Source organism: Lepus europaeus, chromosome 20 (genome assembly GCF_033115175.1).
Source record: "Lepus europaeus isolate LE1 chromosome 20, mLepTim1.pri, whole genome shotgun sequence".
In the NCBI taxonomy this organism is placed as follows: domain Eukaryota; kingdom Metazoa; phylum Chordata; class Mammalia; order Lagomorpha; family Leporidae; genus Lepus; species Lepus europaeus.
Window position 1 is genome coordinate 35,758,927 of NC_084846.1, and position 17,197 is coordinate 35,776,123.

A 17,197-nucleotide genomic window follows, 5' to 3' on the forward strand; every position below is an offset into this window, starting at 1 on the left:
CTTACAGACAGCACAGCATGGAAGATAGGAAAAGGGGAGTAACGCTGGAGAAACCTGACAAACACCATCTCAGCCAGGTGATCAAGGCTAAACTTGTAAGCCATGCAATAACCGCATGTCCTCGTGGTAGTACGTGATGAAAATAACACTTAACCTGCAATCTTCCTCCCCAAAATCTCTAACTCCAGTTAATCATGAGAAAAACTTTAGACAAATTTCAACAACAGGACATTCTACAAAATACTTGACCACAACAACTTAAAAGTGTCAAGGAACTATGCAAGGGAAGCCTGGCTGTCACAGCCAGGAGGAGATAAGGAGACATGGTGACTCAGTGTGATGTGCGACCCTGGAGGGGATCCCAGGGCTGAGTAACACAAAGAAACTTGAATTGAGTATGGGCATTTAATAATGTCTCAATACTTGTTTATTAATTGCAATTAATGCACATTAATGTGAGGTGTTATTAACAGAGAACATTTTGGTGAGATATGTGAAAACTCTGTAGTGCAAATTTAAAACTGTTTTAAAATACAAAGTTTATTTAAGGGCCAAAGTTTTAGCTCAGCAGGTTAAACCACCACCTGCAATGCCAGCATCCCATATAAACACCAATTTGAGTCCTGGCTGCTCTATTTCTGATTCCTGCAAATACGCCTGGGAAAACAGCAGAAAATGGCCCAAGTACTTGGGCCACTGAACCCATAGGGAGACCCCAATGGAGTTCCTGGCTGCTGGATTAGGCTTGGCCCAGCCCAGGCCACTGTGGCTATCTGAAATGAATCAGAGAATGCAAGATTTCTCTCTCTCCCTCTGCTCTCTCTCTGTAACTGCCTTTCAAGTAATTAAATAAACCTTCATAAAAATTTTTTTACTTGGCCGGCGCCGTGGCTTAACAGGCTAATCCTCCGCCTTGCGGCGCCGGCACACCGGGTTCTAGTCCCGGTTGGGGCAATGGATTCTATCCCAGTTGCCCCTCTTCCAGGCCAGCTCTCTGCTGTGGCCCGGGAAGGCAGTGGAGGATGGCCCAAGTGCTTGGGCCCTGCACCCCATGGGAGACCAGGAGAAGCACCTGGCTCCTGGCTTTGGATCAGCACGATGCGCCGGCCGCAGCGGCCATTGGAGGGTGAACCAACGGCAAAGGAAGACCTTTCTGTCTGTCTCTCTGTCTCTCTCTCACTGTCCACTCTTCCTGTCAAAAAAATTTTTTAAAAAATTTTTTTACTTAAAAATACCATGGGAATGGATGTCTGACCTAGTGTTTAAAACCTGGGTTGAAGTCTCAGCTCTGGTTGCTAATTCCAGCTTCCTCTCTGTGCACACTTGAGGAGGCAACAGGGGCTGGATCAAATGGTTGGGTCCTTGTCACCCATTTGGGAGACCCGGATTGAATTCCTGGCTCCTAGTCCTGGCCACTGCAGGCATTTGGGGAGTGAGCCAGTAGATGGGTGCTCTCTGCATTTGCCTCTGTGTCTCTGCCTCTTGAATAAATAAAATAAAGTGTTTGACTATGATAAAATAATTAGTAATCTTAAAGAGATTCTGTGTGCAAGGAAGAGCAATCTACCTAAAGCACCCAAGTAACAGAGCAGACAGCTGTTATATAACCTCAGAGAACACAGAAAAGGATGAAAAATTAAGACTCGGAGGACAGGAAACAGCCAAGTTCAGCAAATGTCTCCTCTTATCTCTTATGCCCTGGACATTTCTAGTGTGGCTTCTGACCGACTTCCTCTGCGTGCTTGGCTCGCTGCTTACAGGACATTTCAGCTGCAGCATGAACAGCCTGCTAGCAACTCCCCCAGGTCTCCCATCAGAGACACTCGGAAGACAAAGCCTCATTCTGAGCAAGTCCCAGAAGTCACCTGCTTTCCTGGACAGCTGCAGGCAGGCCACCTTGGGGAGGTGGCTACCTGTGGTTCCACTAGCTCTGACCAGTTTGCTCAGATTCCATGCGTTTGTGCAGATTTTCTGAGGGAGGAGGGCGGGGGTTGAGCAGGGCATGCCACCTGAAACATGGCTACCGCACAAAGAGAAGCAGGACTGGAGCCCAGGTCTCTGACTCCACTCAGATACCTACCTCACTTGAAGATGCAACCTCCTAAAGCCATAAGGCTCTTCTTATCTTTTGCACTGAAAAGAACCAGCAGCCACATAAAGGTTACAATCTTAAACTAAAACAACGTATATGTGTATATACATAAAGACTTGTATCTGGCCAGTCTTGTGGCATAAAGGGTTAAGCCACAGCATCCCATATGGGTGCTGGTTGGAGTCCCAGCTGCTCCATTTCTGATCCAGCTCCCTGCTAATGCGCCTAGGAAGGCAGCAGAAGATGGCCCAAGTATTTGGGCTCCTGTACCCACATGGGAGATCTGGAAGAAACTACTGGCTCCTGCCTTCAGTGTGGCTCAGCCCTGGCCACTGTGGCAATTTAGGGAATGAAACAGCAGATGGATGATCTCCCTCTCTCCCTCTCTCTGTAATTCTATCTTTGACATAAATAAATAAATGTTTTTTAAAAAGGGCAGCGTTACAGAGAGGCAGAGAGAGAGAGAGAGAGAGAGACCTAGAAAAACTAGTGGCATAGGATACGTGAGAATTATCCTCTTATTCTTCTTCTAATTATGTTAAAATATTCCTGTATTCAACCTAGGTCCACTATCAACCAGCAGGACAAACGTGCATCAGTGTGAACAGATTCCAAGTATGATAACCTACAACGATATTTCTCAGTAGAGTAGCAGATTCTCAACTGATCTAACACAAGCACAGGAGTCCACCCAGGACCATGCACCCCAGTAACTAAGCTACCGGACTCCGATACGATCAAATAACGTAACGGAACAGCCCCAACTGCGGACGAACAAATGGCTCATAACACATTTCAAATACACACTCTGCAAAGAACAGGAAACGCATTTCCCCCGACATCTCAAACATTTATGGAGGAGCTTCGGAGGAAAAAATAAACACAAAGGTACATCCTGGGAGTTCGAGAGGACGGACACTCAGACACAAGACGCACTCCGGTCGCCGGGCACCACCGGAGACGGCACTCACTCCGGGCAGGGCCGGCGACCAGCGCGCAGCGCGCCGCGGCGAGCGGGGCACCCCCAGGACCCGCACCACGCGGTCGTCCGTCTCCGAGTCCACGGAGCCCCCACAAAGGCCTCGGGCATCCGAGTGCCGCCGCCGGGGACCGAGCCCGGGTCCCCCTGGCCCGCGGAGAGGCCGGGTCCCCCGAGCCGTGCGCCCTCGTCCGGCTCCCCTCAGCATCCCGGCAGCGGCCCGGCGTCCGCGCGCGAGGCCGAAGCGCCGGCCCCGCAGCTCCCGCCAACGCTCTCGGCGCGCTAAGCCCCCGCACTCACCATCTCGATGATCTTGGTCTTCCGGCCCGTCTTCCTCTTCAAGGTGAATATGTACTGGGCCAGCACCACCCCCGCCAGCAGGGCGCACACGCTGGCGCTGGCTACCGCGCCCACCCTCGCCACGGCCGCGCGGTCCATGGGCCAGGCCCGCGGGCGCCTCCCGCCCGGAAAACAACAGGCCACTCGCAGACTCCGCGAACCTCGCAGGCGCGGGACCCGGGGGAGAAGCCCGCGCCGCCACGCCCCGCCCCGCCGCGCCAGCCCCGCCCCCAAGGCCGCACCCACGAGCGCCGAGGGGCGGGGACGGGGAAAGGCCCGGGAGGGGCGTGGCCTGCGCCGCAGTCCAGGCCCGAGGCCCGGCCAGACCCTGGGTCTGAGGAACCACTGCGCTGACCGTCTCTCTCTGCTGAAGAGGACGAGGCAGTGGTTCCCACGAGCCCCGATCCGGGACGAACCTGATTTCTACTGAGAACCCCTCAGACAGCGTCCTCGGCTCTGCGCGCCTCCGCCGCTCTGGACTACAAGCCCCAGAAGGCGCCGCGGCGCAGCGCCCGCATGCGCAGTGGCGTCGGTTGTAAGGCGCTAAGACTACAGGCGGAGAGGGCTGGAGCGGGGCGCTGAGGGCTCCGCCTCAGCTGTGGGCGTCCTGCTGCATCCCGCTCGCCGCCTGCCCCATCATTTGCTTCTGTTGGGGAACAATCCCGTTGGCTGGAGTTGCTGCTATAGGGCCCCCACCCCTAAGCTGGATCCTCTCGTCTGATGCCAGACTGGTGGAAGAAAGCAGTTTTTTGCTACGCGCAGAGCGAGTCTCACTACTAATACTCAATTTCTGAACCCCGCAGGGCATTACAGGTAGTGAGTCTTTGAGTTCAAAGTTGGGGGTGAGCCGTGGGTGATCAGTTCGTGTGTGTGCCTGCCTTTGGTTGGTTATAGGCTCCCATTCAGCATGTCCATTGTATAATGGAAAACCAGCCCCTTCACATTCATCCCATCAGTTTTTGTCCAAACTTTCACCCAGGCCTCTCAATTTAGATTCCTACTGTAGCCTTCACTGAGACCCCAGCAATAGCGTTTGCTTGGGTAATGCCAGGTAGGGGACGTATTCCCCGTTGTACGCCCAACTCATTTACAGAAAATATTTAGGTAAATAAAGGTAAATAAAAACCTTTTCCCACATACCCTCTCTTTTCAGTTTTCATAGAAACTTCTACCTTAATTCTGTCAACTTTAACACCTTTAATTTCTATTCATCTAATGGAACCCCAATTAGGGCTTTGCCAGTGGACTTTGGAACCACAGCCCATGGAACTTCTCTGTCTAGGAGTCCCAGAAACTTCTCCATCCCACAGTCATTTTAATCTGGGAGATCTCTGTGTCTTTCTGCCTTTCAAGTACATTTTAAATAAAGAAAAAATTCAAAACGAGCACTGGGGGTGAAGGATAAGACTCCAGAAAGTCAGAGAGAACTTTTCAGTCTGTAATGGTTAACAGGAATGGGAAGGAAATTGATAGGAGAAAAGGACAGGGGTGAGGGAGGAGAGCACTTAGAGTGAAAGGGCAGAAGAGCAACTGCAGATAGAAGCACAATGGGACATTCTCTGGTTGCAAGATGTTAATCTGCTATGTACCATTTTTTTTCTGTAATATTTATTTATTTGAAGTTATAATGATAGAGACCTGGGTGGAGGGGGTGCATTAAGAGAGAGCCAGCTTCCATCCACTGATTCACTCCCCAAATGGCCACAATGGCCTGGGCTGGTCCAAGTTGAAGCCTGGAGCCAGAAACTCTGTCCAGTTCTGGTTGGCACTTGGGCCATTCTGCACTCCCTTCCCAGGTATGTTGACAGGGAGCTAGTTCAGAACTGGAGTAGTGAGGAGATGGGATGCTAGCATTGCAGGCTGCAGCTTGGCTTTGCACTGCCACAAAACCAGGCTCCCTAGTGGAAGTCTGAATATTGTGTGCATTGTGTAACTGTTTTGCAACCAGAAAACTAAGTGAGGAGAGTTTTTGAGTTCATGTTACCCTGGGAAAGATAGTTACAGCAGTTTCAGCCTGTATAGTGAGATTTTCATTACTATAACAAAACCTGAGGCAGGGTACTTTATGAAGAGAATAAATGTATTTGGACGCATAGTTCTGGAGGTGGGCCATCCAAGAATAGATGTTCCCCACTTGTTTTGCATGTTATAAAGGTGTTGTTGCTTGTACATCTCAAAATGTCAGAACATCACATGACAAGAGGCAGATGGAAGATTTCTTTTTATCTCTGAATCTCTTTATCTCCAAATTCTGCCTTTCAAATAAATCTTTTAAAAAAATCTACAAAATGATGGGTTTGGGTTCTGAGTGTGTTGATTCTATATACCAAGTAGGTAAAAGCACTGTCTTTTTTTTTTTTTTAATCTACTTTGAGAAGATTTTTTTTTTAAAGATTTATTTATTTATTTGAAAGGCAGAGTTACAGAGAGAGAGAGGGAAAGAGAGAGAGAGAGAGAGAGAGAGAGAGAGAGAGAGAGAAAGAGGTCTTCCATTTGCTGGTTCACTCCCCAAATAGCTGCAATGGCTGGAACTGGGCAGATCCAAAGTCAGGAGCTTCTTCCAGGTCTTCCACATGGGTGCACGGGCCCAAGGACTTGGGCCATCTTCTATTGATTTTCCAGGCCATAGCAGAGTTGGATCAGAAGAGGAGCAGCCGGGACTCAAACCAGCTCCCCTACAGGATGCCGGCACTGCAGGCAGCAGCTTTACCTGCTGCACCACAGTGCCAGCCCCTAAAAACACTGTCTTGACAATATCCGTCACATGGAATATCTCCACTTATTTTTGATGTCTTTAATCAGAGTTTTGATATTTTCCTCATCTGAATCTTGAGTATATTTTTAGATTTATAAACAATTATTATTTTTTGGTGCTAACGAAATGTCATGTCATCGTTGTAGAAAGTTTGATTTCTCTCTCGAACTTTAATTTGCTTGTTTTGATGTATTGTTCGGGTATCCAGTAGAATGTGAAAAGCCCTGCAGAGGGGAGGATCCGTTGCCTTATTCCTGATATGAGAAGGAAATTTTGATCATCAGGTTGAGAAAATGCTCTTCTATTCCTCAGTTACTGGGTGTTGATGATAACTTCTGTTGGATTTTCCCTGCATGTGTTGATGTAATCCCATGGTGGTTCTTCAGCCTGAGTATAGCAATCAGGTGTTGAGCCAGCCTTTCATGCTTTGGTAAATCCCAGTGAGTGCTTTACTTTTTTATATTCTTGAATTTGACTAGATAATATTGGTGGAGGATATTTGCATGTACATTCATAACAGATCTGTAGTTTTCCTGTAATCTGGTCTGTAGTTTTCCTGTAATCTCTTTGATTTTGGTAGTAGGGTGATGCTGGCATCACAGATGAGGTAGGAAGAATTTTCTCTTTTTTTAAAAAAAAATTATTATATTTATTTTGAAAGGCAGAGTTAAAGAGACAGAGAAACAGAGAGAGGTCTTCCATCTATTGGTTCACTCCCCAAATGACCGCCATGGCCAGGCTGGGCCAGGCTGGGCCATGCTGAAGCCAGGAGCTTCTCCTTGGTCTCCCACATGAGTGCAGGCACCCACAGTTGGACCATCTTCTGCTGCTTTCCCAGGTGCATTAGTAAGGAGCTGGATTAGAAGTGGAGCAGCTGGGACTTGAACTGGTGCCCATATGGTTTTCTGGTGCTATAGGTGGAGACTTAAACCACTATGCCACAGTGCAGCCCCTGAATTTTGTCTTAAGAAAGAGATGGTACCCGGTTGGGGCGCTGGATTATGTCCTAGTTGCTCCTCTTCCAGTCCAGCTCTCTGCTGTGGCCCGGGAGTGCAGTGGAGGATGGCCCAGGTGCTTGGGCCCTGCACCCGCATGGGAGACCAGGAGAAGCACCTGGTGCAGCACGCCGGCCGCTTGGTGGGGTGAACCAACGGAAAAAGGAAGACCTTTCTCTCTGTCTCTCTCTTACTGTCTAACTCTACCTGTCAAAAAAATAAATTAAAAAAAAAAGAGATGGTAGACAATTTGGTATAATTCTTCCATTGTTACAATACATTTGTGAACCCATTTGGAACTGATTAATTGATTTTTTAAATACACACAGACCCATTTTTAGCCTATTTGAAAGCTAGAGATAGAGCTCCCATATGCTTGCTCATTCCCCAAATACCTGCAACAGCATGTGCTAGGCCAGGGCTGAAGTGCAGAGCCAACAGTATAATCAAGAGTTCCAACAAAGGTGGCTGAAACTCAGGCAACTGGCCCATCAACACTGTACCAGGATCTTCATCACTGGGAGTCAGAACCCGGAGGCAGGAATTGAACTTGGGCTGTTTGAGTTGAGATGCAGGTATCATAACTGCTAGACTAAATGCCCACACCAGTTAGCTCTTAGTGACTTTTGTTGCTTCTGATCTGTTAACATCACGGGAGGTTATCATACCCTGCCACCACATAGGTGGGTCAGGAAGACTTGAGTGGGTTAGTATTGGGTACTTCTTTGTCTCTTGTGGAAAGTCTAGAGTTAGCTATTTCTCTTTTCCTAGATCAGTTAGACTTTGTTGAAACCCAGAAGGTTAAAATAGTTTCTCCTGAGGTGTACTTAAGAACATTGTTCCTGCTTAATGAAAATGGTTCATTTTTTCTTGCTAGGAAGTTTCTACTCCAATAAATTATGAGTTTCTGTATCTCCCTGTCTCTGCAATGTTGGGTGTATCCATTCACACTAAAACCTTACTTCTGTGATGGAGCCAGATTTTTTTCAATTTACTTTTTACTTCTTGGGATAGAGTGGTGGCTTCCAAGTCCCTTACATATCAGAATGCATCTGAAAGGCTCTATGACCTTTTTTTTTCTTAAGGGCTTTTTTTTTTTTTTTTTTTTTTTTTTTCTGACAGGCAGAGTGGACAGTGAGAGAGACAGAGAAAAAGGTTTTTCTTTGCCATTGGTTCACCCTCCAGTGGCCGCCGTGGCTGGTGCGCTGCGGCTGGCGCACCTCACTGATCCGAAGGCAGGAGCCAGGTGCTGCCTCCTGGTCTCCCATGCGGGTGCAGGGCCCAAGCACTTGGGCCATCCTCCACTGCCCTCCCGGGCCATAGCAGAGAGCTGGCCTGGAAGAGGGGCAACCAGACTTTTTTTTTTTTTTTAAGGTTTACTTTGTTTATTTGAAAGACAGAGTTACAGAGAGAGGTAGACACAGAGGTCTTACACCCGCTGGTTCATTCCCCAGATCACAATGGCCAGAGCTGCACCGATCCAAAGCCAGGAGCCAGGAGCTTCTGGGTCTCCCACGTGGGTACAGGGGCCCAAGGATTTGGACCATCTTCCACTGCCTTCCTAGGCCACAGCAGAAAGCTGTATCGGAAGTGGAGCAGCCGGGACTAGAACCAGCCCCCATATGGGATGCCAGCACTTCAGGCCAGGGCTTTAACCCGCTGTGCCACAGTGCCGGCCCCTCTATGACCTTCTTTAAATTTCTATTTATTTATTTATTTATTTATTTATTTATTTATTTTGACAGGCAGAGTGGATAGTGAGAGAGAAGAGACAGAGAGAAAGGTCTTCCTTTGCCGTTGGTTCACCCTCCAATGGCCGCTGCAGCCGGCGCATCTCGCTGATCCAAAGCCAGGAGCCAGGTGCTTCTCCTGGTCTCCCATGCGGGTGCAGGGCCCACGGACTTGGGCCATCCTCCACTGCCTTCCCGGGCCATAGCAGAGAGCTGGCCTGGAAGAGGGGCAGCCAGGATAGAATCCGGTGCCCCAACCGGGACTAGAACCCGGTATGCCGGCGCCGCAAGGCGGAGGATTAGCCTGTTAAGCCATGGCGCTGGCCTTATTTATTTATTTATTGAAAAGTGAGAGTTACAGAGAGAGAGATTGATCTTCCATCAACTAGTTTATTCCCTAAATGGCCACAATGGCTAGAACTGGGCCAATCCAAAGCAGAGAGCCAGGAGCTTCTTCTGGTTCTCTCACATGAGTGCAGGGACCCAAGCACTTGGGCCATCTTCTACTGCTTTCCTAGGCATGTTAGCATGGAGCTGGATCGGAAATAGAGCAGCCAGGACTTGAACTGGGCCCACATGGGAGGCCAACACTACACACAGTGGCTTAACCTGCTGAGCCACAGCACCCGAACTCCAGGTGCAAAGCCTATTTTCATATATTGTATTGCAGGTGGTACTTTGAATACTTGCTCAACAGTAGAATTGAGTTCACAAAATCAGGTTGAAGTTATTGAGGCGACTACCCCATTAGCATTTATTTGCATCAGTCTATTCTTTTCCACTATATACTTCAAGATATTTTTGTCTTAACTTCCTTTGTTGGAAAGATCCTATCTTATGAACAAAAACCCTTTCCTAAAAATAGGTCCAATCATCCTTTGGTATCCATGGGCTTGATTCCCAGGCTCCACTCAGATACCCAAATTTTGAAATGAGCAAGTCTCTTATATAAAATAGCATGTAAACCATGCATTTTCTTTTCTTTTTTATTTTTAGAGATTTATTTATTTGAAAGAGATGCAGAGAGGCAGAGGGAGAGAGAGAGATGGAGAGACAGAGACAGAGAGAGAGGGAGAGAGGTTTGCACCCACTAGTTTCACTCCCCAGATGGCTGACTGAGTGGCGCCAGTCTGAAGCCAGGAGCCAGTATCTTCTGCTGGGTCTCCCACATGGGTACAGGGGCCCAAAGGCCTGGGCCATCTTTTACTGCTTTCCCAGGTCATATCAGAGAGCTAGATTGGAAGTGGAGCAGCTGGGTCTTGAACCAGTGCCTTTATGGAATGCTGGCACTGCAGGCAGTGGCTTTATCTGCTATGCCACAGTGCCAGCCCCAAACCATGCATTTTCTGTCATTTCTGGGTTATAATACTACTACAATGTAAGGACTATGTAAATATTTGCTTGTCCCTATGAGAGAAGTAATAATGCCAAGGCAAAAGCCTGTATGTGTTGCATACAGACAGCAATAACTTTTCCAAAGTTTTTGATCAGCAGTTGGTTGCATCTGAGTGTGCAGTGGTGGAGAGTGGAAGGGGGAATGTGTTTAGGACAAAAATGGATCTGAAGGAATTCAACTATTGCATGTTTACCTGTGTGTAATGGAATTGGGGCACAGTGTACACCTGTGCATGAATTATTAGGTTTAGAAAGGCTTTCACAGTGTCTGTTTTTGCGGCAGAGTAGGTTAGCTCCACTTGTAAAGCCAGCATCCCATATCAGTGCTGGTTGATCCAGCATTCCTGCGAATGTCCGTGGGAGTGTAGTGGAAGATGGTCTAAGTACTTGGACCCCTGCTATCCAAGTAGGATACATGTGCAAAGTTCCTGGCTCCTGGCTTTGGACTGGCCTGCTCCTGGCCATTGTGACCATTTGGGGAGCGAACCAGCGGAAGGGTTCATGCTCACTGATGCTCCACCAAATTAAAGGTTGTGACATCCAAAGAACACCCCTCTTGGCTCTGTAAGGTGTGACCAGAATGACACTTCCTGGGGTTCTGACAGCCGTGAATTGTCCCTCTGGGCATCACAAAATGAATCTGCTGTAGAGCTCCAGAAAGCTTGTATACAGCCGTTGTTCAGTGACAGCCCCACTGTTTGCATGCTGGGTATACCTAGGAAGAAGCAGAGAGGACGCTGATGTGATAAGAAGCTATTTGAAGATGAGTTGGCCAGAGTGGAGGTTGAGCATCACAAACAGGAGGCCATTGTGCTGGTGAGGCACAGGTGGAAAGAGATCCATCTAAAGAGGGGGAGTTGAAGAAAACAGAGGAGGCTGATACCAAGGCATAAGCTTATGTGGGCGAAGGGTCGTGGGAGCCATATGTGTATCTGGAGTGGGAGTATTTCAAAGAGGAGGAGGAAGGGAAGTGTATGCCTTACACATCTGGACTGGCTTTCTGGTAAAAGTCCTTTTACCCACCACTCAGACCAGAAAAAAACATGTCTTAAGCTCATCAAGGAGGTGCTTACACAAACCAGAGTAGATTTAGGTATCCAGTGTGACGTGAACTTGTTGCAGTCACCGAAAAAGCAGTGTTTGTGTCATTCAGTTTCAAGGCGTGTAGTCGGAGGAGGAGACCCATGTGGACAGGTCTCTTGGAGAAAGAGGAGCTGGAGCCCTACTGTGTAGTACAGGATTTACATGAACCAGACTGCCATGAAATAAGGCATTTTTCCAGCTTCTGGTATGACGTCCTTTGGTTGGGAAACAGCCAAAGTGGACCAGGCAATCCAGCGTGACATGAGCTGGACGAACAAGCAAATTGAGCCATGGGCCAACTCAGAGCTAAAAGAGCAGGAAACGGAGTTTAAAAGAGTGGATGTAACTGAGTTGTTCCGGGAGAGAAAGTTCTCTTTCCCCTCTCCCATGCTGGAATTCCACCCAGGCGATAGCCCATGAGTGAAAAATTGTTACCTAACAACCTAGCCTCAGTGGAGACAGGGTGACAAGGGCTCCAATAAAGGAACCCAAGAGGAGGAAGTAGCCTATAGACGAAGAATCTATCATAAAAGATGAAATTGAGGAGCTGGCATTGCAGCACAGTGGGTTCAGCTGCCATCTGTGCTGCTAGTATCCCATATGAGCATCGCCTGGAGTCTTGGTTGTTCTGTTTACCATTCTGCTCCCTGAAAATGCACTTGGGAAAGCCGTGGAAGATGGCCTAAGTGCTTAGGCCCTTGTCACCCACAAGGGGGACCTGGATGGAGTTCCAGGCTCCTGGTTCAGCCTTGCCCTGCCCCAGCCATCGTAGCCATCTGGCGAGTCAGTTAGCAGATGGAAACTGCCTTTCCGTCTCTCTCTGTAGCCCCGACTTTCAAATAATAAATATTTCTTTAAAAAGATGAAATTGATGTTGTCAGTAATGAGAATTTGAAAAACAGCCCAGAGATGAAAAAGATTAAAAGTAAGGGAACTTGGACCCCTTTGTCTTCTCTAGAAATAGGGCAGTTATTCATTGAGGACTCAAGGATGTTGAGGAAAGGTACCAAATGGGATGCTATCCTCAAGAAGTTAGTGCACAGCGCATTGCGATCCTTCATGAGGGCAGGCTTTATCAGTAGGTGGGCAGGCATTAGCTGGCAATCTCCTGAGAGCTGTCCCGCTTACTCAGTGTCGTGCATATGAGAGCATACCTATGGTTAGGGTGAAGGTGAAGGAGGGGTGTGACACCACAGTTAGCAGGCTCCAGAAGAAATTTAACACGGCCACGGAGGAGGGGCTGTAGTCCAAGACTGTGTCTCCCCAGTCACTGAAATGTAAGTTTTTGCGATGATCTCACTGGAGTCACAGTTGCCTATATACATGGGCTCCCACAGGCAGAATCTCAAATTGGTTACTGCCTCCAGGAATGTCTTAATGTTATGTGAGACAAGAAACCTGAGATTGGCCGGCGCCACGGCTCACTAGGCTAATCCTCCGCCTGCGGCGCCAGCACACGGGGTTCTAGTCCCAGTTGGGGTGCCAGAATCTGTCCCGGTTGCTCCTCTTCCAATCCAGCTCTCTGCTGTGGCCTGGGAGTGCAGTGGAGGATGGCCCAGGTCCTTGGGCCCTGCACCCGCATGGGAGACCAGGAGGAAGCACCTGGCTCCTGGCTTCGGATTGGCACAGCGCGCCGGCCGCAACGCACCGGCCGTAACGGCCACTTGGGGGGTGAACCAATGGAAAAAGGAAGACCTTTCTCTCTGTCTCTCTCTCTCACTGTCTAACTCTAACTCTGCCTGTAAAAAAAAAAAAAAAAAAAAAAAAAAAAAAGAAGAAGAAGAAGAAGAAGAAGCACAAAGAAACCTGAGATAATATAGAGCTACACAGTGGTGAGTGTTCAGGTCAGGAGGTTCAGATATGCAGAAAAGGAGATAGAGACCTGGCTGAGGTTGGAGAAAATGGGCAGTCTCTGGTGGCAGTACGGTTACTGTGTATTTTGGAGTGACAGTGGAGATTGTAGTGTGACCTCAAAGGGCAGCCAGGGGAGGTCAGATGTATTCCACAGGCTCATCCTGAGAACCTCCTGCCACAGGAAGATGGATGGGGGCAGTAGCCTGGCCGAACTGTTGGGGCTAAGGCAAAGTGCTCTGAGTTCTGCAGCTTTCTTTCCTGTAATGCAATAAAGGGCCAAGAGAGCTGAGCGAGCAATGCCTTCTATGCCTGGAAATCCAGTAGATAGGAGGAGTTGCTTGAAGTCATTGGCTGTAAGGTGCCAGAAGGCCTGTCAAATGAAGGGATGAAAAGGAATTTCAAAAGAATCACTAACATTGATTTATGATTAAAACAATTTGGGCAGGGCTGGTGCTGTGGCATAGTGGGTAAGACTGCCGCCTCCAGTGCTGGCATCCATGTGGTTGCTGGTTCTGGTCCTAGCTGCTACACTTCCTATCCAGCTCTCTGCTATGGCCTGGGAAAGCAGCGGAAGATGGCCCAAGTCCTTGGGCCCCTGCACCCACGTGGGAGACCCAGAAGAAGCTCCTGGCTCCTGGCTTTGGTTCAGCCCAGTTTTGACTGTTGCAGCCAATTGGGGAGTGAACCAGCAGATGGAAGCCCCCCGTCTTTCTGCCTGTCCTTCTCTCCCTGTGTAACTCTGACTTTCAAATAAATAAATCTTAAAAAAATAAAATTGCCACTTGTAGGCAAAGAAGATCGTTATCCATGGAAAACAGTTACTTTCGGAACAGGTGGTTTTTTGGCTTCAGTGTGCTTACGGGTAGGAAGAACATAAATTGAGCTTAAATTAGAAGAACAGTACCCACACCTGTATACCTTGAAAACAAGTAGTCTTCTTAGGTTGGCTCACTCAAATGAATGACCATCAATGTTGACCAAACACTATATTCTAGTGTGTTCCAGTTGTCAACACTAGAGCTCAAAGGGTAAATAATTGACTCAAAGTTAATATCATTTCAGTTACACAGGATTAAACCTCTCTTGTCTTGTTTCTCTATGGCCAATCTCACTGACAGTTTTGGCTGCTAAGGGAAGTAGAATGAAATAGGGAGAAAGAATTATTTTGACAAATTTTTTTCAAATTATAAATTATAATAACTTATACAAGAGACAAAGTTCTCATTTGCTATTTTTACTCTCCTGATGCTTGCAATGGTGAGAGCAGGAGCCAGGAACTCAAAATCAAGTATCTGATGTGGAGTCTACATTAGGAAGAAGCTGGAGTTGGGGGACAGCATTGTGGCACAGTGGGTGAAGTCACTGCCTGTGATGCCAGCATCTCACATGAGCACCTGTTCAAGTGCTAGCTGATCTGATTCCTATCCAGGTCCCTGTTAATGTGTCTGGGAAGGTAGCAGAAGATGGCCCAAGTGTTTGGGCCCCTATCACCCACATAGGAGACCAGAGTGGAGCTCCTGGCTTTAGTTTGAGCCAGCCCTGGCCATTTCAGCTATTTGGGGGAGTGAACCAGCAGTTGGAAGACTGATTCTTTCTTTCTTTCTCTCTCTCTCTCTCTCTCTCTGTTACTGACTTTCAAATAAATTATATATATATAAGCTGGCCACTAAGATTTGGAGGCAGGTATCAAACCAGGTACTTTGTTAGAGAACATTGGCGTCTATAGGTCTACTGTGAGATCATTTTTCTTGATATGCTTTAATTTTTCTTTGTGGTTTAAAAATATTATTTGAAAGGCAGAGTCATAGAAGAGGAGGAGGAGGATGATAGAGAGAAAGAGAAAGATCTTCTATCTACTGTTTCACTACCCAAATGGCTGCAGTAGCTGGTGCTGGGCCAGGTCAAAGCCAGGAGCCTAGAATTCCATCTGGGTATCCCATGTGGGTGACAGGGACTCAAGTACTTGCACCATTTTCCAGTGCCTTCCCAGGTGCATTAGCAGGAAGCTGCATTGGGAGCAAACTGCTGTTCTGATGCAGGATTGTGCCACAACACTGGTCTGTTCCTGTGGCTTTTTAAGTAGCTTTGATTATTTGTAATGAATGTTTTTTTTTCCACTCAGGTCATTATGAAACATCAGAAAGTAAGATGACTTGGAGACCAATCAATAAGCAGACTTATTTTTTAGGATTTATTTATTTGAAAGTTAAACAGAGGCAGAGAGAAAGAAAGTTAGATTGTCCCTTTGTTGGTTCACTCCCCAAATGGCCACAATGACTAGGACTGGGCCAGGCCAAAACCACGAGCCAGTTTCCTCCAGGTATCCCACATGGGTGCAAGGCCTAAGCACTTGGGCCATCTTTTTTTTTTTTTTTTTTTGACAGGCAGAGTAGACAGTGAGAGTGAGAGAGAGAGACAGAGAGAAAGGTCTTCCTTTGCCGTTGGTTCACCCTCCAATGGCTGCCGCGGCTGGCGCACTGTGGCCGGCGCACAGAGCTGATCCGAAGGCAGGAGCCAGGTGCTTCTCCTGGTCTCCCATGGGGTGCAGGGCCCAAGCACTTGGGCCATCCTCCACTGTACTCCGGGCCACAGCAGAGAGCTGGACTAAAAGAGGAGCAACCGGGACAGGATCCGGTGCCCTGACCGGGACTAGAACCCCGGGGTGCCGGCGCTGCAGGCGGAGGATTAGCCTATAGAGCCGCGGCACCGGCCACTTGGGCCATCTTCTGCTGCTTTCCCAGGTGCACCAGCAGGAAGCTGGTTTGGAAGTAGAACAGCTGGGACTTGGACTGGTATCCATATGGGATGCCAGCAATGCAGGTGGCAGCTTTACCCACGATACCACAGCACTGCCCCAAATACACAGATTTGATCCAGGTACTGGGAAAGTTTAAGAAATGCCCAGCAGATAGAGGTCAGTGATTAGCCTGTGTCCCCAATTTGTTCTCATGGTTTACTTTTCTAACCTCTTATGGTTTGCATGTTTTCACCTCCAAAGCTAACATTGCTTGTGGACTGTTCTGCAGACCCTGGCTTAGATTGCAGTCAATGATTTTGAATTCTGTGAAGTGATGTTTTCCCACTGGTTCACATTACATGGCTGATGGCGCTAATGATACTATATTATGGATTCTATGGGACTTTGTTAGTTATCTCAGTGACTTCACTATTGCATTGTCTTAGTTTAGAAGTGTGTATTGAAAGCTTAGCATATCACTTCAGAGAGCTAGCAACATGAAGGTCTGCTTAGTCTATTTAGTCTTGGTGTAGAGTATCCCTGTCCATTCTAAGTAATAGCCTTGCTTATCAGGAAGCAGTCCCTTGATTTCAAGGCCATTCCTGCCCTGCAGCGTTTTTTGTTTTTTTTTTTTTGTTTTTTTTTAATGTATATTTATTTAGAGCCTGATGCCGTGGCTCACTTGGCTAATCCTCTGTCTGCGGTGCTGGCATCCCATATGGACACTGGGTTCTAGTTCCGGTTGCCCCTCTTCCAGGCCAGCTCTCTGCTGTGGCCCGGGAAGGCAGTGGAGGATGGCCCAGGTGCTTGGGCCCTGCACCCACATGGGAGACCAGGAGGAAGCACCTGGCTCCTGGCTTCGGATCGGCGCAGCGCCTGCCGCAGCGGCCATTTTGGGGGTGAACCAATGGGAGGAAGACCCTTCTCTCTGTTTCTCTCTCTCACTGTCTGTAACTCTGCCTGTCAAATAAATTAAAAAAAACTTAAAAAAAAAAAAGATGTATTTATTTAGGAGTTGGTGCCATGGCAGAGCAGGTAAAGCCGCTTTGCAGTGCTGGCATCCATATGGGCACTGGTTCGAGTCCTGGATGCTCCATTTCCAATCCAGCTCTCTGCTATGGACTGGGAAAGCAGTGGAAGATGGCCCAAGTTCTTGGGCCCCTGCACCCATGTGGGAGACCTGGAAGAAGCTCCTGGCTTTGGATGGGCCCAACTCCAGCCATTGCAGCCATCTGGGG

General features: G+C 48.1%; 1 protein-coding gene across 2 annotated transcripts in view; it reads right to left on the minus strand.

The window, feature by feature from the left end:
* Positions 1–3,566, minus strand: part of NT5C3A (5'-nucleotidase, cytosolic IIIA) — a 37,909-nt gene extending 34,343 nt beyond the window's left edge. The window contains exon 1 of one of the 2 annotated variants that reach the window (XM_062178403.1): positions 3,372–3,566. In XM_062178403.1, coding sequence (XP_062034387.1) covers positions 3,372–3,509 — 138 coding nt within the window. In that variant the 5' untranslated portion in view covers positions 3,510–3,566. The remainder of the gene's footprint in view (positions 1–3,371) is intronic. The other variant, XM_062178405.1, reaches the window with a different exon arrangement.
* Between the last annotated feature and the right edge of the window lie 13,631 nt (positions 3,567–17,197).